The 21,797-nt window shown below is 37.1% G+C and overlaps 2 protein-coding genes and 2 long non-coding RNA genes across 5 annotated transcripts; 1 reads left to right on the top strand and 3 right to left on the bottom strand.

The window, feature by feature from the left end:
• Positions 1–2,172: 2,172 nt before the first annotated feature.
• LOC145233770 (sialate:O-sulfotransferase 1-like) lies at positions 2,173–4,799 on the bottom strand. Its single transcript, XM_080098552.1, has 4 exons — positions 4,614–4,799; positions 3,894–4,132; positions 3,051–3,263; positions 2,173–2,871 (listed from the first exon to the last, which is right to left on the bottom strand). Exons 1-4 carry the CDS (start codon positions 4,622–4,624, stop codon positions 2,480–2,482), a joined length of 855 nt encoding a protein of 284 aa, XP_079954678.1. The 5' UTR covers positions 4,625–4,799; the 3' UTR covers positions 2,173–2,479.
• A 26-nt stretch (positions 4,800–4,825) lies between these two features.
• Positions 4,826–8,374, bottom strand: LOC145233771 (uncharacterized). The gene is made up of 3 exons (XR_013861176.1): positions 6,653–8,374; positions 6,166–6,268; positions 4,826–5,661 (listed from the first exon to the last, which is right to left on the bottom strand). It is a non-coding gene; the product is annotated as an uncharacterized LOC145233771 (long non-coding RNA).
• Positions 8,375–13,534: 5,160 nt separating this feature from the next.
• On the bottom strand, positions 13,535–14,633 carry LOC145233030 (uncharacterized). Of its 2 annotated transcripts, XR_013860997.1 has the most exons (3): positions 14,206–14,625; positions 13,965–14,091; positions 13,535–13,698 (listed from the first exon to the last, which is right to left on the bottom strand). It is a non-coding gene; the product is annotated as an uncharacterized LOC145233030 (long non-coding RNA). The 2 variants fall into 2 exon arrangements; XR_013860996.1 differs by having other exon boundaries at positions 13,535–14,091; positions 14,206–14,633.
• Positions 14,634–18,274: 3,641 nt separating this feature from the next.
• On the top strand, positions 18,275–20,942 carry LOC145233332 (rhythmically expressed gene 2 protein-like). Its single transcript, XM_080098041.1, has 3 exons — positions 18,275–18,453; positions 18,879–19,444; positions 20,399–20,942. The coding sequence occupies exons 2-3, from the start codon at positions 18,916–18,918 to the stop codon at positions 20,707–20,709; spliced, it is 840 nt and encodes a 279-aa protein (XP_079954167.1). The 5' UTR covers positions 18,275–18,453; positions 18,879–18,915; the 3' UTR covers positions 20,710–20,942.
• Positions 20,943–21,797: the final 855 nt, after the last annotated feature.

Here is a 21,797-nt window from a genome sequence, read left to right as displayed (position 1 = left end):
AACATTTCTGCATTGTAACAGCATTGTAACCTATTATACATGACATGCAATTATCACACACACAAAATCAAAAGAATAATTTTTCGACCCCGTACATTCTTTTGCAATACCAATTGCAACTATGAAACTACGTCGCAAATATTAACTGAAACAACTGTGCTTTGCGCAATCTCGAAACGCCTTTGAAAGGTTTTACTGGCTCACATGCTATGTCACATACTTGTAACCGTGATTGCGCTTCATGCAAACACAATTTAAGCACAATATTTTTCACCAGATGATCGCATTACCCCTCCACTTTCATTTATACTTCGCACATGAATTGGCACAGAGAAACGAAAAACCCTTTGACGTTTTACACGAAACAACTCTACAGGCTATACCTATAGTTTAACCTTAGGCCTATTTTTTCTGTACTGTCCGTAAAAACAACATGCAATCGTATCGTTGAAATACATACATGTTTGATTATTGTAACACAAATAATAAACAATTGCGTAACATAAAACCACAGAAAATTAAGATAAATGCTATTCACAGGATCTGTCCCTCTAATAGTAGGCATGTTAATATCCACGATCACTGAGTCAAAATTCTTTCAGTAAATGATTAATTAAGGAGCAAATGCTTCTGACTCAAAATCAGTAGACACTGTGTTGGTATATTCGAGATATATATTTAGGTGAAATATATATCTCGAATATACCAACACAGTGTCTACTCATTTTGAGTCAGAAGCATTTGCTCCTTAATTAATCATTTACAGAAAATTAAGACAAATATAAAAACGCAATAATAATTCTTTGCTAGCATCGTTAAAAATTAACCCCAAGTCATGTTGTCAATACGTACTTTACGCAGACCCAAAACTGCACGAGAAGAGAAAATAACGGCTTAACTAATAATTAACTCTCTTTGAAGGTGACAACTATTTTTAGCCCTGCGGCAGCCTGATATGTATACATTGGTTCCAAAATGGTTTAAGTGGGGTAGTGTAAACATATAAAAAATACGACAATTTCACCGAAAATAAATTACCAGCATTTGAATCAAATCTAAATGAACCGAACCGTCTGTAATAATACATAAAACATTTCAGGTCTCTGCGAGTTTTTTTGCTACCAGCTCCTCTCTTTCATCCGGTTTTGCTCATTGCTAAGTTTGGATAACCTTTGTTATTTTTGATATGATTTGCCAAAGCATGCTTCCTGGAGCCAAAGCTCGTTTTCAAATTTTTGCACACTTGTGTCTCCCAAGTGGTGTCATCTGTACATATTCCTTGGTAATGCGTTACATGGAATGGACCATGCCATGTTCTATTTTTGCACTTTTGCATGTAATTTTGTGTCCACCATAACGAACCTAATGTAAACAGAAGAAACAAAGTACATTGCAACCGTCCTCACTTTGGTTCAGTATTTTGTTTTCAACCATATTAGTTTGATTTGGTTTGCTAAAATATTTTGATAAACATTTGTGAAACATTTGTTTCTATACGGCCTGTTGTGAGCATGCAATGGAGTGCTTCTGCACAAAGTGGCGTTTGAATAAAATGTGGTTGACGCAATTTCAGTTATTTTGTAGTTCAAAAGATTCTGGTTGAAGAAAAAGGAACATTTGCGAATAAAGTTCTCTTGGTAAAAGATTCGTATCATAAAAAGTTGGGTTATACATCAGTTGAAACGTACATCTCTTTTCTAATATCCTGAAAGTTATATAATAATAGTTTATTAAAAGTTTGTGATGCACACATGTATACCTCTTCGTACTTTTTTGGTTCACCCTGGGATGCACCGTGCACACCGGTTAAAGAGCACCGGTCTAGACTCTAGATTATTAGTCACAGTATGGCATATAGTACATATCTTGGTTTAATAAACTCTACCACTTCGGTTTCTGACAAAAGCAAGGTACATACCAACACTACAAGAGAGGTAAGTGGTAATTTTGTTTCAGCCTATCGTGTGACAACTGGGCCCTGCTTTATCAGACCATTTCTTTGAAACCAGACAAGTCACAAAAATGTTGATCTTATTTAAATATTACGAAAATAAAAATACAGCCTGTGCAGCCTACCAATAGAATTCGCCGTGCCTAAAACTGTGTATCGGAGAAATAAGAGAAACACGGAATGACGACTAAACTATGTGTTATTGCACAATCAGCCAAAACCACAGGAAAATATACTTCTTTATTAACGCCACATTCTCAGTCGGCAACAAAATTAGAGCACAAAGAGCGACATTTTATTATTTGTAACATTTATTTTCGTTTATAAGTATTTTGTTTGAATTCTGGATGTTAAATCAATCGAACATTTTAACAATGCTATATGGAACTAACAAATTGATCACCCTAATTTAGATTGTCCCGTCTATGGCAGCACCAGTAATACTGGTAACATATCAATTTAATATCGCACTAGTATTAAAATAAAAATGTAAAAGATTAAACGGCTGTCGTAAAATTGTTTGTGTTTTTATCCATTTGTGACTGTGCTGAATTGTGGGTCGTTTTCATACATCGGTAGTTCCCTTTTTACTCCAGCTTTTCTTAACATTAATCTCAAATCTTTGATGGCATTGTTGATCATCATTCTGACCGCTGGTTGGTAAGGATTTGCGATCTTGCGGGAATCTCGTTTTGCCGAGCCCTGAAGATCTTGACTCAAGCAAGCGAGTCGCTCATTTAAATTTGGAGGACGAAGAGCAGAATTGGGAACAAACTCAATTATCTGTTTAATGGTTGATATCGGATCCACTACCAAGTCTTCATAGTAGATAATAAGGAAAGGCTTCCCACTTTCAATCACTTTTTGTGGGACCAGTGTCCAATGAGCAAGAAGTTTTCGAATCTTCTCAGTTGTGAAATCTATTGAAGCAAGTTAACTGGGTTTGTTATTTTAAAGCAGGCGGTTCGCAAGGGGAGTTTAAAGTTAATTTAGCCCCTTGCTGTAGTTTAGGAACATATCGTATCTAGGATATTTTTTTCGAATCTTTTTAGTGAATGCTCAGATACAATAAGTTAATATGTGAGCTAACCAAACTTACCCTTGGCAAAGACGTCAGGTGGTGCCATCCCGATATGTGGATTAGCAGTGGTGCTGTGAATTAGGTTGAAGTGGGAAATAAATGCGTGGTATGGGTTGCGAACCACAGCTACTGCAGACTTGCACATGTTTAATATGCCTGTTTTGGCGTAAAAAAAGTGGTCTTTTGTTAGATCTGTGCGATCAGAATTGACCAACATCTCTCCAAGAAAACCTATAAAGCAGAAAACATATCACAAATATACAAGTTCATGATATTAAACTTTTGCGTTCCGAAAAAAACCTACATTATGCTAAACTAAAAAAGCATTTATTGTCTAAGCCAGGGGTTCCCAACCTTTTTACGATCTCGGACCACTTCTTGCAGAACAACTGATTTGGTCGAATCATATTTTATTTAGAAGAAAAATATTGGTCCATTAAAATCACACTAAAGCATAAATTTCATAAGATTTTTGTTTTTGTTTTTTGTCCACCAATTGGTCGAAAAATATATGAAGTTGTGAATCCAGTTTTTTTGTGAAAAAAAAAACGAAAACTACTCCCGTACCACCTAATAAAAAAAATCCTTCGCGTAACACAGGCAACCCTGGTCTAAGCTATCCTAACCTGTGACACTGGCATAGTTGCGCTCGGACCCTTAATTGGTAACAAAACGGTTTTGGACTACGTTTGTCTTAACCCCTAGGGAACTTAACGTAAAGGCTTTGTAATGAGAACAGTATGCCAAGGTTAAAAAACTGATTCGTAAATCGCTTGGTAATTACAAAAAAATCTTAATTAAAACCGCAAACAATGGATTTGAACCATATTCAAAAAGTTACGACTGAAACACATACATTACCTTTGTTTAGCAGCACCATGTCCCCATATATACTTCCTGTATAAAACCCTGTTGCTTTTTCCAGCATAAAACGAGTCCAGGTATTACCTGAGCCAGGATAAGAAACAAGAGCAGTTTTGGGAAACTGTTGTGGTGGCAAAAATCCGATGTTACCACATCTTAGATCTTCTATGGTTGTTTTGAAAACTTCCACGTTTAAATGGTTTTCACAGTTCAAAGCTTTGTGAGTCAAATTGAAACTGTAGATTAAAAATTTAGTGGTATATTTTGCTACTTTGTCAAAAATCTCGATAAATTTTTTTCTTTAAGTTTGTAATTGTATTTTCTTGCTGCTTTTTTAAATTTTAAAACAGACAGGTAAAACTTTAGATTTTTAGTATTATACTACATTTTCTATCACTTAAACTTAAGATGCTACTGTTAAACCCGATCTAAACATTATATTCTATGTTTAAATCGATCACAAGAATACATTTGCTGGGTATAGCCGTTTTTCCATTGAATTTGAAATGGATTAATAATCTTAATACAAGGTTAGTAAAATACGTATTCCGCAAATCTATTTCTGTACTGGTTTATTTTGTTTTGCCTGTGTTTCGCATACACTGGGTCTTTAATGTATAGTACGTATGTATTCATTGGTAACCGTTATATATGAATTTTGCAGTCTCCGCGCCAGTTTAACTTTCTATTCCCTATTATCACTTAAAATGTTCTTACCTTTCAGACATGTTTCCACAAAAGCAAACATCAGGTTTCCTGTACACTGATATAGGATGACGTTCGCGTTCGCAAGCCACAATGCAATCAGAGGTTGAAACAACGCGTCGGTATTTAACTAGATCGTGATTCTCCGGAAGTTGAAAACAGCCTTGGCTTTTCTGAGTGATGTACGAATCCGAAAATGGTTCTGCACGCAAATATAAAAAACAAAACTAATAAGACGTTTAGTTTTGCAATATATTCCATTGAAAATGTTCAAGGTTGTAAGTAAAACAGACACTCAACTCCGATTAAACCCAACCCCGAAAGTAAATGCTTGAAAAACGGGTCCTAGCTAAACATTTGTTTAAAAACCGCGACTAAATACCACATGATACCGCATGTTACCACATGATACTGCATGTTGCCGCATGTTGCCGCATGATGCCGCAAGGTATCGGGTTGGTGTATGGGTTTCTAATTAAAATAACACTACATTTTGGACTTATTCAACTTTGTCGGGACTATATTTTCTGGTACCACAAATGATGTATCATAGTATGCCGAGAAGTGTACCATACAGTTTACCATGCGGTATATCATTTTGTACAAACCCCAAGTCCGAAGTTACAATTAGAAATCGGTCGCTATTAAGTTTGTGTTACTCAATCTAAACCCAAACCTGCAAAAACACACATGAACCGAATATCCGGTTCAACGTCATTATAATTCTAAAAGTGTCTGAAACACGAAAATAATGATTTCAAAACGCACAGCAAAACTGTTTACACCTTAACTAAGGTCCTATCTTACATCGTCCTTGTTTGTATTTTAAAATTTGAAACGATTAAAACAAATCACAAGCAATTACTTGCCTTGGACACATTCTCCCTTGATCAAGAAAACGTCAGCTTTAGATTTTCCTCCGCATCTGGTTGTTTTATCCCCACCACAAATAAAATCACAGCCTGTCCACAAGTCCACGGTCTTTGGTACGGCGACCTCAGTGAATTGCTTGCTACACAAGCACTTTTTCCCCCGCCTTATGGCAGCAAACGAGCAGTTGCTGTGAAAATAACTTTAATGAGTTTCCAATAATGAAACCAGCACAATCTACAAAATCAAAATTAGTCATTATTGTGTTTGTTATGCTACTTCATGTTTCATGTTTCGGTTAAGCAGATTAATCTTGTCCGAAACAAACTTAAAATCGACATTATTATAAACGTTTACTAAAATCGTCATAAAATATAGGCAATAAACTGTTCCGTGCATATGTCCAGACACAGTGCAAAAAAATCAGTCGCACATTAAATACTAAGACAGTACCGAAACTCGGCTATAGAAAAGGGACTGCGGTGCCCCTTTCCGTGAAGCATTAGGTATACGTTTTTAGTGTTTACTGTACAGACAAATTTTTAAATAACCCTTCAGTTGTCTGAATAGGCAATATGTACATTTGGCAAATGAAAGACCTTCTCCAGGAGCCACCTAATAACAGAATATATGACTCTGGTTTCGTAAAAGAATTACTCTAAAAACAAAAGATTGACATATTCCAGAAACTTACTTCGACTGACAAAACGCAACACACCAGCTAACAGTCATAAAGTTGTATTCCACGCTTAACGGTGATTCGAGAAGTGGGACATCGAAGCATCCCAAATGTGAGCCTGAAATACAGTTACATAGCAGTAGGGGGAAATTACATAACTCTTTTGCCAACGGAATTTTGTTCCGAAACACGGCTAGATAACAAACTCGAGTCAATACTTTGAAATTTAACTTCAATGACGGTGTAGCTGGAGAGCGTTTGGCTCCCATCCACTAGTTGTGCCTTCTACTTTTATGCGTTCCATAATGTTTCAACGTTGCGCAGCTATTTCCGGCTTGGTTATTGTTTTAGTGCAATTATGTCGCTATGTCGTCTTTTACCAAGCGAAATAAACTCAACCCAACTCAACTTAACAAGTTTTTTTGTACTACATGTAAGCGCGAAAACCTTTATTTTTAAATATTATTAAAGGAACGGTAGAATATAACACGATTGTACTCACTTTCACAAAAAACTTCCGTGTGATTTGCAATAGGAAACGACTTCTTTCTAAAACTACAAAATTTCAAAAATACTTAAAAAGCAAGCTACCAAAAACACTCGCAACTGCCGATTGAGCTTAAAATTGCCGATATTTCTGACAGCAGCATGCATAGAGATAGAAACAACACTGTTTTACTTTTCAGAATAAAGTCTTTATCAAGACAGCAACATTAAACACTGCACAACAGGTCAAGCCGTCATCGAAGAAACAGGCGTTGTGTTCATCCAACGGTACAATCGGCCGCATTTAATGACGGGAATTATTCCCTGTCACCGTCTATTGTCTATCTGCGACATGTCCCCAATCGCATCGGTTCTATAGAACCGTCTCACGATTTGTATGAGATCAGCGAACCGGGTAACAGTACTGGTTACGGTCAATGGACTTTTTGTAACAGAACCGGCTGAAAAATATGACTTTTGTGATAGAACCGGGTGACAAAAATTTGAATCACTGGAAATAAGTGGTAACAGCTGGAATCAGTCAATGATTAAAAAACAGGTTCACAATCTACACAGTTTTATATACTTCGAGCAAAATTTATGCTCTGTTTCGGAAATAAACTAACCCTTTGACATTTACTTCTAATATCATCAGACGGATAATACCAGAAGCGATGTTACCTGCTTGTCGCTATAACAAAATAAACGGCGATTCGATATCAAAAGAGATCGGGGGGTAATAAATTTATCACTGCCAATATATTATAAAGCAAACGTTCCCTACGTTCTGGTAGCTTAGGACCCCTTTTAGTAATTTATTAGTATTTCGAATCTCTATAGTCTATTATACGAAGTTTACCTAAAGCTAAACTAAATTTAATATTTTTGACCTGAGAGGCTGAACAAACCCTTGCATGGTCGAGAACCACGACATTAAACTAACAAAGTTCGTTTTGAATTCAAGGATCTGCACAGAAAGACTTGTGTCTAGTAGGCCCGACGCATATTGAGTATATGGGTACCTTAAATACTCCATTAACAGCAGTTGTTACACCAAAAAGCAGACACACTAGGCAATAAAAATTTCCGTGTATAACATACATGTCTAATGTATAGAACCCGGCTGCTCATTAAACATGATATTTGTGCGACCTATCTCTACCCTAAACCAGAATCATGTTAATCAAACTATCGTTCCATACATATTTTCTGCTGCACAGTCGTTTTTTTACATTAAGGTATAGTGGTTTTTACTAGTGATGTACCGAATCGGCAAAATTTCGATTCGGCCGAAACCGAATATTCGGTGGTTTTGCCGAATAAATTCGGCCGAATCAACCGAATCATTTATGACGTCACGCGAAGTCGTACGTTATGCGTTTGACATGAAAATATATGTTTATCTACCAGGCAATTAGTGCAGAATGGTTGTGTTTAGTCCCTATTTTAGTTCTGTGGGGTTTAAAATTGCCTCAAGCATGATTGCCAACCCGACAATGAATTACTGATTACTTGTGTGCAGTGGTAAAAACGATAATGTGTAAAAAAAGATAATGATTGGCGCGATTTTCGTTGGTACTAAGCAGAAAAGACACGTTTAACGCTTTAAATATGCGTTCGTAACAGATTCGGTTTCGGCCGAATCGCAACAAATTATTAGGCCGAAACCGAATCTTTGCAAAAGTGGCCGATTCGGCCGAATAAATTCGGCAAACCGAATATTCGGTACATCTCTAGTTTTTACCCATGCATCGAGTTAGAAATTATTATGGGCTTTTAAGGCACAACTAGACGACACAAATATAAGATAAAACTATTTCTTCACATAAGTAATATTGCAGCAAAAACGCTAAAACGCTTTGCGGCCGTCGGTAAAATAAGGTTTCTGCGATGTGGCCGTCATAGCTAAAAAGTTGTGCACCCCTGTATTAGTGGTGGTACGCAAACACCTTATTTTATTTACTCCGTATGTTTACACACAACTCGCTTATTCTGACGTGAAACGTTTGTTACTTAGAACAGTGGTCGGCAACCGCCGGTCCTCGGCCCGGTACCGGTCCGCGAGGAGTTCGTTACCGGGCCGTATAATTTTTTGAGATTAAATGCTATAAAACATTTTGCCCCCGTACACCGGGGATGATAAACTAATTTAGGCGTTTTTATTGCTAAATATTTGTAGTTTTTTGAAGACCGGTCCGCGATAAAATTTTAGTTTCAAAAACGGTCTGCAATGCAAAAAAGGTTGCCGACTCCTGACTTAGAACACTGGGTTGTGTATCACTTGCTATGGCCTATGTTGGTGCAAAATTAGTACGCTAGTAACTTTTGTAAGCAAAATGCTTGGTATTAAAGTCATAACTACATACAAAAACGATCATGCGCTAACCATTAAACTAGTTTTTGGTTGAGGTGTACTGCAAATGCCAAAAATCGCATTGAATGTATTAGATTTTTGATTTTATTTAATACAATGTCGAAGCTAAAACATGGCTTGCGAAATATTGTGTCGACGTTTTTTCCTCGCATTAATTGCCTGATGGAAGTAATCAGTTACAGCAGGGTTATTCAACGGGGGCGATTTCGTCTTCCGAGGGGGCGATGGTGACAATTTTGGAAGTTGGGGGGCGATTTGACTTCAAAAGGGGGCGATTTCAACATTACTGATTGTATAAATATGTACCATAACTGTGAGACTCAGCTAACTTTGACTTACAAGCAGATATAATTCGTCTTGCAAACAAACACCAGGGACAATGGACACATCAAATTAAACATGCTGCTATTTGAATACATTGTGATCTCGAAACCAAGGTTAGGCATTTAATCAGCCACAGGGGACACTTTATTGTGGCTATGTATGGTGACAGGCCATACTTTTACAACGGTATCAAACTTTACCTCAAACTTTTTTCGCTTATACACTACCTATGGGCCTAAAAGCGCTTCCCAAACCGCGAAGTATTTGCATCATTTAGGATTCACCTCTGCCGAGTAATACCCTATTGTTTTCAACAAAAGAAAGCGATTGTTTGCGCACAATCGTAATATTGTTTTGTCTATGATTTAACAAATTGTTCTCAGATGCGTTTGAATTGCGTGAAATGGACCTTGCGTGTTGCAATTAAATTAGGTGTTGACTGAAGCTTTCGTTGTGCTAGATTTAACCGCCCACATCTGCTCAAAAGGCAGAAATTTTATACAAATAACAATCTCATAGGGTGGCGATTAGGAGCCAGTGCCTAGAAAGGGGGCGATTGAGCTAAAAAGGTTGAAGACCCCTGAGTTACAGATTGGGCATTAGTGCGCTGACTGCTGAGCTATTCGTAGTACTACATTTTGATAAGGTTTGGAATCGTTGCATTATGTCCTGTGACCAGCCGACAACGAAAGAACGCAACAAATTTATCTAAAGGGCAAGTTAGTAAAAATACTAACAGCTGCCTAAGCTAATAAATGCTGATATTCGTGTTTTCTGACAACAGCTTGCATAGAAATATCACCGGTTTTCTTTTCGAATTAAAGTCTTTGTCAAGACAGCAACATTACGTTGCACAACAGGTCGAACCGTCAACGCAAACACAAGCGTTTATCAACGAAACAATAGACGGCATTTAACGACAGGAACTATTCATCGCATTGTCTATTGTATATCTGTGACATTTTCGGGGCCCTGAATTAATAGCAACAGCTAGAGTCGGCAAACGATTTGGAATAAGGTTTACAATGCAGTCTTATATACTTTAAACAAATATGTCAAACAGTTTCGGAGATAAATTAACGTTTTGGCATTTAGTTTTAATATCATTAGACCAGGGGTGCACAACCTTTTCGCTACGACGGCCACATCGCAGATCCTTATTTCAACGGCCGCCAATTTACCTGCTTGTTTTTATTCCAAAATTTCTGATTTAAAGAGATAAGTTTAAATCATATATATACCCTGTAATAGGGCTTAAAAAGCCCAGATCAATTTCTAACTTGATGCACAGATTGAGCTGCACAGTGTGAAGATCAGTCTTAACTGTTTATGACGTCATAATCTATATTGTGACGCAGTGACGCCTGTTTCATCGCATTGTTTGCATACAACGGCGTACAAAAAACTAAAGCATATGTCTACTAGGCTGGTAATGCTCATTCCAGTCCCACAAAATCTATTTAGAGAAGTTGAAAAATCAAAATATTTAGCAAACGAGTTTTATATACGTCACGGCCGCCATTATACATAGTTTGATAAACATTTTCACGGCCGCAAGTTGTGCAGCCCCGCATTAGACGGAAACAGAATAAATGGCAATTCGATGACAAAGGTCATAGGACGTTAATAAACTAAACACTGGAAATGTATGTTAAACCAGTTGTTCCTATCGTTAGGTTTAGAACAACAACATCAAACTTTTAAAAGGCGTTTGGAATTCAAGATTCGGCACCGAAACAGTTGTGTTGAACAAACGATTACAACACATGTTGATAAATATTGCGCCTCATTTATCACGGTTTTATTGTGCTGGCTTACAGGGATTGTAGTTATTTGATGATTGCAGCTTGAAGGCTCGCTTTGCTACCACTAACCCAACAATGTCTAATTACCAACCATGAAAAGGCCAGGGTTAAATATATGCCCCCTTACAACTTGAGAAAAATCAAAATATTTATAATACCTCTAGTTGGTCTGACGCAGATCGGACATGCATATCAGGACATATTTTGAACGGTAGCACATTTACATATAATGCCAATACGTTAAAATTATCGCACCATTTGTATTGCAGTATTTCGAAACCCAGGACACGGGTACGAATCTCGATCAGGGATTTTCATGTCTGTAAAAGGATCAGCCGCGCCGGACCGTTCGGCCACGTTCCTGCCCAAATCGTCAATTTTATATGTTCCTCCACACGTTATAGCTTTATGTCCCCCACAAGCGGAATTACAACCAGACCGTATATTCGAGGTATTCGGAACTGTCAAATTAGTAAATACCATGCTGCACATACATATTTTCCCGAGCTGGATAGCAGCAAACATGCGATTGCTAGTAAAAATATGTTGATCTTCATTATACGTAGGTTTAGCTTTATAGCTTTGCCCTATGGTCTGTAGAGTTTGACCCATATACTGACATAAACATTTTTTTCTAAATAAAAGTAACGTTAAGCAAATCACCAGTTCTTTTTCTGTAGTTTACGGCTATTGGCTACACACTGCCATAGTTCAGTTTAGTTATTCTGAACCTCTTTTATTGTCGGGGACAAAAGGAAATATTTTCAAAGGAAGGGGCCGCAAAAAACGAATTATGAAAATGCAGGATAACAGCTAACAACATAACTTTGAATAGCTGCAAAAAGCTCACTTATTCTGATTGATAACACACAATACCACCAAAAATTATTTGTACGTAATTATTATCGGTAATAAATTGAATGGGTTGAATAATGTTGAAATATGCAGTATTAAAAACTTTTAAAAATAGCAAATTTGGAAACTTGGCAGCTTTTATGGTAATAATAATCTTTAGTGATTTTCTGAGGCCTGGTGAGCCGCAAAATAGGTAGTTGGGAGTTGCATTCGACCATGGGAGCCTCGGTTGAAAATCACTGGTTAGTTTTACAAATGTAAGTCAGTTTTGTGCTGCGGAATATGCAGACAACAAAATGGTAATATATTTTTTACAACACATTGTAGGCCCGCAAAGTGGGCATTGTCAACAAACACTTACTTGGTCTGAAAAAACGAAACACACCAGTTAACTGTCATGAAGTTGTAATTAACTGTTTACATTGGTTTAGTTCAGTGGTTCTTAACCTTTTTGGTGTGGTTTCCCACTAACGTCAATCACCAACTTCGAATTTCCCCCCTTTTTTTAAATCATGTTTTGTGCCCTACGTTAACAAAAAAATATTTTTTAAATAAAATAATTTTGTGGAGCGATTTGGTCTGGAACTCCAAAGGTATACTGCAATCTTTTTGAGTTTAAATAGTGCTTCTGTGAGAGATTAAATTATTTGGAATACTGAAGAGTGTGCTCTGCTTGCATTATTAATTTATTGCATCACAATCAACAAAGGAAAGGCTTTTATTCGCGCACAATAGCAAAGTCATTGATGGTTTTAGTCTTGTCTGTGATGTAACACCCGTCCATTGGATTTGTATGTGTCTTGTAAACCTTAGTAAAATTAATCATACATGTTGTTGCAGAAAATTTTTAGTAAAGTAACTTTCAATGGTTAATTCAAAGCCGGATTCGACCCTCGAGCGCGAGTTTGCTCTTTTCAAGCTTACATAATTTCCCTCCGAAAACATGAAATTTCCCACTAGTGGGAAATTTCCCACCGGATAAGAACCACTGGTTTAGTTAGAACGTGGCACATCAAAGCATCAATGAAGTGTGCCTAAAATAAAAGACCTTTAACATTCCAGAAACACATTTGTGAAAATGGGTTGGACGGACTGGAGAAGTGCGCGGTAAAAATACAAAACCTAAGTACAGTGTTAGATTTAGATAATATTCATTCTATATTCCGTATTTACTCGATTGTAAGCCGCGGCTTATATTGTTTGTTTTTTTACCTGCCGTTTGTGCGGCTTATAATCGAGGGCGGCTTACAATTGAGGGCGGCTTACAATCGAGGGCGGCGTAGGGGAGAGTGGGGTGGGTTGTTACAAAATTTGTTTCGCTGCAATTTTGGGGTTGAATTATTATTCAGATCATCCTGATTTTTTGTATGGAGTTTGATATGCCCCCAAGTCTAGTAAACATGTTACCAACAAAATAAATTGGTACTTGTAAAAAAAAATATTTCATGTTTTCTGGTTGATGCTCTGTTGTAACAACTCACCCCATGGTGGGGGTGAGTTGTTACAGTACTTTAGGGAGGTTTCCACATCCACAAATGTGACAATTTTTATTTCTTTTATTGTGTGTTTTGTAACATAAATATAATAAAACCACTTTTACTCATCTTAACTATTTATTTTGAGTTATAATCAATTTATACAATTTTGTTCATCACGATTCAGAAATTCCAATCCAAATTTGCTAAATTGGTGACATCTTTGTTTCTAAAGTGAACAAAACAGTTGTTTAGAGTCCAAAAGTAAACTTTTTGGAATGGTAGCAATATCAAGTATTTTGTTTTGCACCAACATTTAAGTTTATTTCATAAAATAGAAGTCACATCACAAGCTTGCATGTACAGTGTGAGTATTGTAATATCAAGTATCATTGTATGTCACAAATCATGTTGTTTATTAAAATAACAAAACAGATCAAAGGGTTTATAGAACGAACACAACACAGTTTACAATCAAATTCATTTTTAAAGTACTTTATGTCAATGAATTCACAAACTTCAACTTTTGACATAACTTTAACCATGGAATGAATGACATCCTATATTCCTTACAGTTTCTTGTCCTCGATATAGTAGTAAGTTTTCAAACTTGGTCCAAAACCTGGATTTTACACACATAATTAACTTTTTAGAAAGTAAAGAGCTTGCAATAACAACATATTGTCACCAAACAACATTTTAAGCACATTATTTATTTACAAAAGTTAAGTATTACCTTTCTCAGGCCCATATGTTAATCATTGTTCCAGATGTGGGACACCTTGTAACAACTCACCCCACCAGCATGGTGCAACTTAAACCAATCTGAACTTAAAATTAACTAAAGTTTGCAACTTTATTCTTTTACAAGTTACTAACATATCACTATCACTTGACAAAAAAACTTGCATGATAGAATTTTTTAAATTGTGTGCTTTAGGAGAGTCGATTTAGCTTAAGTCCAAAAATTTACTTTAGACACCTCAAAATAGCAAAATTTGAGAAGTCAGCGAATACCCGCACAAATTTAACCAAATTTTGTCGCGCTGGCCGTCCCGGATGTACCAATCGACATGCGTAATTCCAGCGGTTTCATGAAAACATTGCCGAAGTTATTCGCGTTGTAACAACCCGCCCCTGTAACAACTTACCCCACTCTCCCCTACATTTTAATTTTATACACAAATTATTTCTACACTCCAACATTTTAACTTATTTGGGGTTCAAATCATGTATGCATGTACAGATTATACGTCGATATACGTTCTGTTGGGCACAGTTATCAACGTAACTAACAGATTACTATTTAACAAAAGAAAGACGTATTAAGAAACAATAGTATCAAAAAATCCAGAATTTCGTCTATAAATGATTTTCGTAGTGAAACTAGCAGTCTAAAAAAAAACGTTTTAGTTTTTAAAGCCGGTTATATTTCATCTATGTTAGCAGAAGTCAATTCATAATTAAACTGTTGTTTTTCTCAGATAAAAAGCACGTTCGGCTGAATGACGAAGAACAAATATCTGACACAGCATCCAACAAAAGTTATATATAACCGTTCATGATGAAAATCACCAAGCAGTAATGCAAGGAAGAAAAATTGAACCAAATTTTGACACGCCATGTAAATTTGATACCATTGACAAGCATTTGAATGATATTCGCAAAAAGTGCGATAACTACATGTCTTCTCTGCATGCTTTTGCTGCAATCGATGACGAAATGTTGCTTAGAACAGTTGGTATAAAGAAAGAAAAAGGAAATTACCACCACGTGCATGGTACGTTGGCAAAGTTTTTTGCTGGTTCGCGCCCTGCGTACGCATATCCACTGTTTAAAACGCACAAACTTGCACCTGAAACCATCAAAGCAACAAACATTACGGACATTCCAGTTAGGTTATTGCAGTCGGCTGGCAACATTGCCACATCAAGAGTTACGGCATTTCTGGAACATCTACTTAAACCAATAAGCGTCAGGTACTGTCAATCTGGGGTGAATGAATACTGCAGAGACAGTAAAGAATACTTGTTACAGCTTGAGGAATGGAAAAACAATCACCAACGCAAGGTAGGCAAGACTTTGTATCTTGTGGCGGCAGACGTGACGAGTCTTTACCCTAATCTTAACCGCAATCTGGTCGAAAAGGCGTTATGTCACGCCCTGGAAAATGAGTCTAGCTTTAATGCCGCAATCCGCAGAACTTTGGTTAGCCTAATCTCTTTTACGTTACAAAGTGTAGTAACACAGTACCAGCAAAGTTTTTACTCACAAGACAAGGGTATCGTCACTGGTGATAACCATTCGGTGTCCTTATTTGGGGTTCAAATCATGTATGCATGTACAGATTATACGTCGATATACGTTCTGTTGGGCACAGTTATCAACGTAACTAACAGATTACTATTTAACAAAAGAAAGACGTATTAAGAAACAATAGTATCAAAAAATCCAGAATTTCGTCTATAAATGATTTTCGTAGTGAAACTAGCAGTCTAAAAAAAAACGTTTTAGTTTTTAAAGCCGGTTATATTTCATCTATGTTAGCAGAAGTCAATTCATAATTAAACTGTTGTTTTTCTCAGATAAAAAGCACGTTCGGCTGAATGACGAAGAACAAATATCTGACACAGCATCCAACAAAAGTTATATATAACCGTTCATGATGAAAATCACCAAGCAGTAATGCAAGGAAGAAAAATTGAACCAAATTTTGACACGCCATGTAAATTTGATACCATTGACAAGCATTTGAATGATATTCGCAAAAAGTGCGATAACTACATGTCTTCTCTGCATGCTTTTGCTGCAATCGATGACGAAATGTTGCTTAGAACAGTTGGTATAAAGAAAGAAAAAGGAAATTACCACCACGTGCATGGTACGTTGGCAAAGTTTTTTGCTGGTTCGCGCCCTGCGTACGCATATCCACTGTTTAAAACGCACAAACTTGCACCTGAAACCATCAAAGCAACAAACATTACGGACATTCCAGTTAGGTTATTGCAGTCGGCTGGCAACATTGCCACATCAAGAGTTACGGCATTTCTGGAACATCTACTTAAACCAATAAGCGTCAGGTACTGTCAATCTGGGGTGAATGAATACTGCAGAGACAGTAAAGAATACTTGTTACAGCTTGAGGAATGGAAAAACAATCACCAACGCAAGGTAGGCAAGACTTTGTATCTTGTGGCGGCAGACGTGACGAGTCTTTACCCTAATCTTAACCGCAATCTGGTCGAAAAGGCGTTATGTCACGCCCTGGAAAATGAGTCTAGCTTTAATGCCGCAATCCGCAGAACTTTGGTTAGCCTAATCTCTTTTACGTTACAAAGTGTAGTAACACAGTACCAGCAAAGTTTTTACTCACAAGACAAGGGTATCGTCACTGGTGATAACCATTCGGTGTCCATCGCCAATATTGCAGTTCATTTTATTGTCAAAGACCAAGAACGGTTGCTGCTGACACGAACTGGCCTTTTTAAACGTTTCATTGACGATATTATTTGGATATCTTTCGGCGAGAGAAACACAAATTGTGTGAAATCGCATCTTTTAAAATCTTTCGGCTCAAGAAATCTGGCACTAACCTTCCGATGTTTAAACACCACCTGCGTAGGTGAAAAACTAGAATTCTTAGATGTTTCTCATGTTGCTTGTAGCGAAAGTCCAGGCTTCTTTACTACAGATCATCAAAAGCCAACCGCTACAAACCGGCTTTATCTCAACGGTTTATCGCACCACCCGCCACATGTTTTCAAATCAATTGTGGTTTCTGAAGCTACTCGAATGAGGAGATTAAACGAACGTGCTTCAGACTACACCAGTAGCCTTGTAAGATTACGCCAAAAGTGCCGAAAATCAGATTTTTCTGACACGATGACAACCGACGTCATCAACCTCGCTGCGAAATGGGATCAACGTGTTCCAAGACAGACTCCCTCTATAAAGACCGCACAAACGGTGGTTTGGGCAACAGGTTTTCCCAACCTGGTTAAAGCAAATCAGGGTCTAAAGCCTAATGCCAAAGTAGTTTACAAACGACCCTTAACTCTTGGTGGCATGTTAACAACCCACCGGAAAATCGCCCTGGCGCTAACTACCACAGAAAATGGAACATCAAAACCGTGCGGAGGTTGCGCTTTATGTGGTTGCTTCAAAAATCATAAATCGATGGTGTTTCCCACTACCACGTTTAAGACAAACAAACGAGTTTTCAAACTTCGGCAAAACCTAACGTGCAAAAATTATGGAGTTTATGTTGCAACATGCTCAACTTGTCAAGAAAACTATGTTGGACAAACGAAAAACAAGTTTTCAACCAGATGGAACGCGCACAGAGCCATATGGAAAGCATGTGATCTTTCCAGTGCAAAAGAACAGGCGGCAATGCTTCACCATTATCACCAACTTCACCCGACGCTTCTAGACAAAAGACCAGGCATCGAACAATGCTTTCGCGTCACATTTTTAGAACAACCTGCCATGTGCATGTTGGACGTATGTGAAGATAAGTGGTATGGTAAAATCAAAGCCACTATAAACGTCGCAAAAATGATCCTACCACAGGTTAGATAACAACTCTGCATGGTTGCTTGCGGAAGGCACTTTTTTCGGTCACGCGTTTGTCTTATCGCCTTTTCCACCACGTCGCTTTTTTGTTCTTCGTGTCGTTATGTTGTATCCGTTTTAACGTTTGATTTAGCTGTCGAGTAGTGTGTTGTCTTTGTAGCAGTCTTTTTTATTATTTTTACATCTTTTATTGCCTAAATAACTTTATTTTATTTCTTGCTTAGAACTGAGGATGTCATTATATCGGCGAAATCGATATTATTTGTTTACAATACATTGCAACAAGAAAAAAACAGATTGATTTAGGTGTACTGAAAGCTTCAGTTACTAAGTGATGATTATCCGTAACTTGAATCATCTGTATTGAGCGCACGTTGGTTCAGGACGATTTCTGTAAAAGCACAGCCATGTAAATAGTTGTTTTTGTTTCACATTCAATAAGTTCCTAAATCGCAGATACGACCTCTGTGCCACTAGCTAATCGTGTCTAATCAAATGCAAAGAAGCATGTTCGAATTAGTGCACTCTTTGTTTTAAATGGTTCTAAAAGTGTAAAAAATGTATAAAATATATAGTTCAAGAAAATGACAAAGCAGATTTTGAAATGGATGAGATATTCGTCAAGTGGGAATTTGGCAATCACACTAGATGTTGTGTTTCAAACTAAGTAGCTTATATTTAGCACCAAGGCTTTATATTTATTTAACAACAGCATTCACATGCTTTTTATCTCTTTTTTACATCAGAATAGAGCACATTTGTTTGTTGGCATGTGTTTTACAGCCAAAATAGGGGATTTCCCAATTTTAGTGATCTTCACAACTTATTTTACAGTTACGCATACAGTCGGTCGAGCTACATCTATCAGCCAATGCTTTCTACAGTCCGAATTATTACCTTTGATGTTACTGGGACTCTGATGCGACACACTGGTACAGTAGGAGAGCAATATGCAACCGTGATTTATAAGTATTTCAATGTAAACTGCAGTGAAAATGTTCTTGACAAAGCGTTTAGAAAAACCTACAAAGAACATGTCAAACTCAGCCCACTGTTTGGCTCAAATCATGGAATATCGGCCAAGCAGTGGTGGGCATCTGTGTTTTATGGAACCTTGTTAGCCACAGATGTAATACCTGAATCTAGGTTAAAGTATGTTTATCACCAAAGAATTGAGAGACCTTTCTTAGCACTCGATTCTAAAACTTCAAGCAGAACTTCGCAACTGGAGAAAGCTTTCAATGATATTTATTTCAATTTTCAATGGGAAGCACTACCACATGCACATGAAGTTTTGAAACTGATTTATGATGAATACAAAGTAAAGGAACGAAAAATTGTAGCCGTTGGAGCAATTTCAAACAATGATGATCGGATTTCAATGATTTTAAAGAACGCAGGTAAGCATAAAAAACAATATGCCAAACATCTATTAAATGTTAATCAAAGAAATTGATTCCCAGCTTTGCAGAATTCAACAAACCAACTTTTGAACTCATAAAGTCTACATGTGTCAATTTAACATTTATATGGATCACTTTTATCAACTAAGTACCATATGTCTTCATATCGTTTGTGATAAATACAAGCGAAATTTAAATAGGTTGTGGGATTAAAGCATTGGTTCTTAACCTGGGGTAACTATCCCAAATGAGGGAATTTAATACTTTTAGAAGATATTAGATTTACTAGTTTTGTCCCATGACATTAAAGTTGAAATGCAATTAATTGGGTTCTTCTCAGTGGTAATGACAGAACAAAATTAAAAAGCACGACAATACAAATAATGAAATTTGCTTATTTAGTATTAAAAACATTTTAACATGTTTTATTTTGATAAGCCCACAAGAGTCATCTCAGGGGATTTTCGGGTGTCTTAAATGCCAAATTCAAAAGATGGATGCAAGTGTACTTTAACTAAATGAAATGCACAGTATTGTTTTGTGATTTCACACTTAGTTTGTAGTTCAGTAAAACTGTTGCTTCAATTTTGTGTTGTACAGTAAAGGTTACTGCACAATTAATCACTACCATGTGCTTGTATACTGTTTTGAAACAATGCTAAAAAATATTTACATGCTTAGGAAAAAACAATAGGTTTATGTACCCAGAACATAAGAAGTAGGTATCTTTTGTCCTGTAAACTCAACTAGCAAGTGCGAAAAGAATGGTTCTTGTGAATGGTCACTCAAATTTAGTAAGCTTTCCATTCAATCAAGTGCAAATCTTTTTTACAACAGAACTTGTCATTAACCAGAATTGCTTTAGCAAATTTATGTTCTATATTTACAAAATATGTATGTAAAAAATTCTAAACTGCAGATTATTTATATTTCTTTGTTTTGCTGTTTCAGGTCTTGCAAAATTCATTGACTTTGTTATAACCTCTCATGAAGCAGGATATGAAAAACCTGATCCAAAAATATTTCAACAAGCAATCGATCATGCAAATAATTTGAAAAACCCAAATCAATCCAATGTATTTATCAAACATTTGTTACATATTGGTGACAGCCATGAAAAAGACTACCTCGGTGCCATAAAATGTGGTGCACAAGCTTTACTGATTGACAACGACAAGCAACAACATTCCAATGGCCTTCCTTCACATCATATAACTGATCTTAATGCTGTAATTTCCTACATTAAGAAAAGAATTAACTAAATATTTGGCAGTAAAATTGTTATGTTTTTAACCTTTTGAAAGTTATGTAAGAAAAGAACAGTGTAACATGGAACAACAAAAGATATGAACGTTGCATTGCATGGACTAAAAGCATTCTTTTGCTCAGCTGGATGTTAAATCCCCGACGCTCTGGGCAGTTTCATTACTTCTTTTGTCAAAATTCAACTTACAACGTTTTGACGTCACAATAATTATGCAATCATTACTCGTCATACGGTAGTAAATGTCATTTGCAAACCCGCCCAAAAAGGCGCAACCCGCAACTCGATATCAAAAGTAGCCCAATTCGGCGACAAAAGCGCAACCTAGTAACACTGGTATGCACATTTGACGGTAGTGCAACTGTCGCTCATTACCTAGATTCTCTGTATTGAAAAGAGACTTCGTGCCCTTGGCGGTGGTCACCAAACTTTTTCACGGCGGGCCGAGGTAAAGCTTGTGGCGCCGTACGTTGGTTTGGAAAGTGCTAATTCCGACTCCGTGGGTGTCGGTTTCCCTGGCCACATTGCGTCAGCTTTGCCGTCCAAGAACCGCAGCATCGCCAGTTTTATTCCCGCTCAGGCGTATGTGTATATATTACGACAGTCGCTCCAAAAACAGTTTTATAGCAAAGGACAAAGCATCATTTTCTATAACCAAGTATTGTAGGCGTGTCATCCATTAAAGCAAATGGAATTTTGTCGCAAAGGAGGCATGTGAAGTAACTATACATGCCCCTTTGTAAGCGCGTATAACAAAAATGTTTACCAGTCCTGTCTTGATTGCCTTGTACTTGTCGTTTAGTGTTTTTTTTTGGAGGTCGAATTGCTGTGTCTTGATTTACAGGTAAAACAATCAAATAGTAATGCCTCTGATCTTCCGTTATGCTTTTAAGAGCGAACTCTGCCGCCTCTTTCTGAAATCAAACTCGGGGCTGAGGTGCATTCTCTACGTAAGCCTACGTGGCTTAGGCTAATGCTAATGTCTATAGCAGCGGTTCCCAAACTGGGGTCCGCGGTCCTTTAGGGGTCCGTGGGGCAATTTTGGGGGGACCGCGAAGCGGTTAAAGTAATTCTATAATCTTATTT

Source organism: Phallusia mammillata, chromosome 6 (genome assembly GCF_965637545.1).
Source record: "Phallusia mammillata chromosome 6, kaPhaMamm4.hap1.1, whole genome shotgun sequence".
In the NCBI taxonomy this organism is placed as follows: domain Eukaryota; kingdom Metazoa; phylum Chordata; class Ascidiacea; order Phlebobranchia; family Ascidiidae; genus Phallusia; species Phallusia mammillata.
The sequence above is the reverse complement of the archived record's forward strand: the minus strand, read 5'-3'. Positions and strand labels throughout refer to the sequence as shown.

Coding starts and splice junctions, on each gene's coding strand:
- LOC145233770 (XM_080098552.1), bottom strand. Junction 3,264..3,893: donor CATGGTGCTGCTAAACAAAG/GTAATGTATGTG, acceptor TCTGCTTTATAG/GTTTTCTTGGAGAGATGTTG. Junction 2,872..3,050: donor ACCTGACGTCTTTGCCAAGG/GTAAGTTTGGTT, acceptor TTGCTTCAATAG/ATTTCACAACTGAGAAGATT.
- LOC145233332 (XM_080098041.1), top strand. CDS start 18,916: ATGCTTTCTACAGTCCGAATTATTACCTTTGATGTTACTGGGACTCTG. Junction 19,445..20,398: donor AATGATTTTAAAGAACGCAG/GTAAGCATAAAA, acceptor TTGCTGTTTCAG/GTCTTGCAAAATTCATTGAC.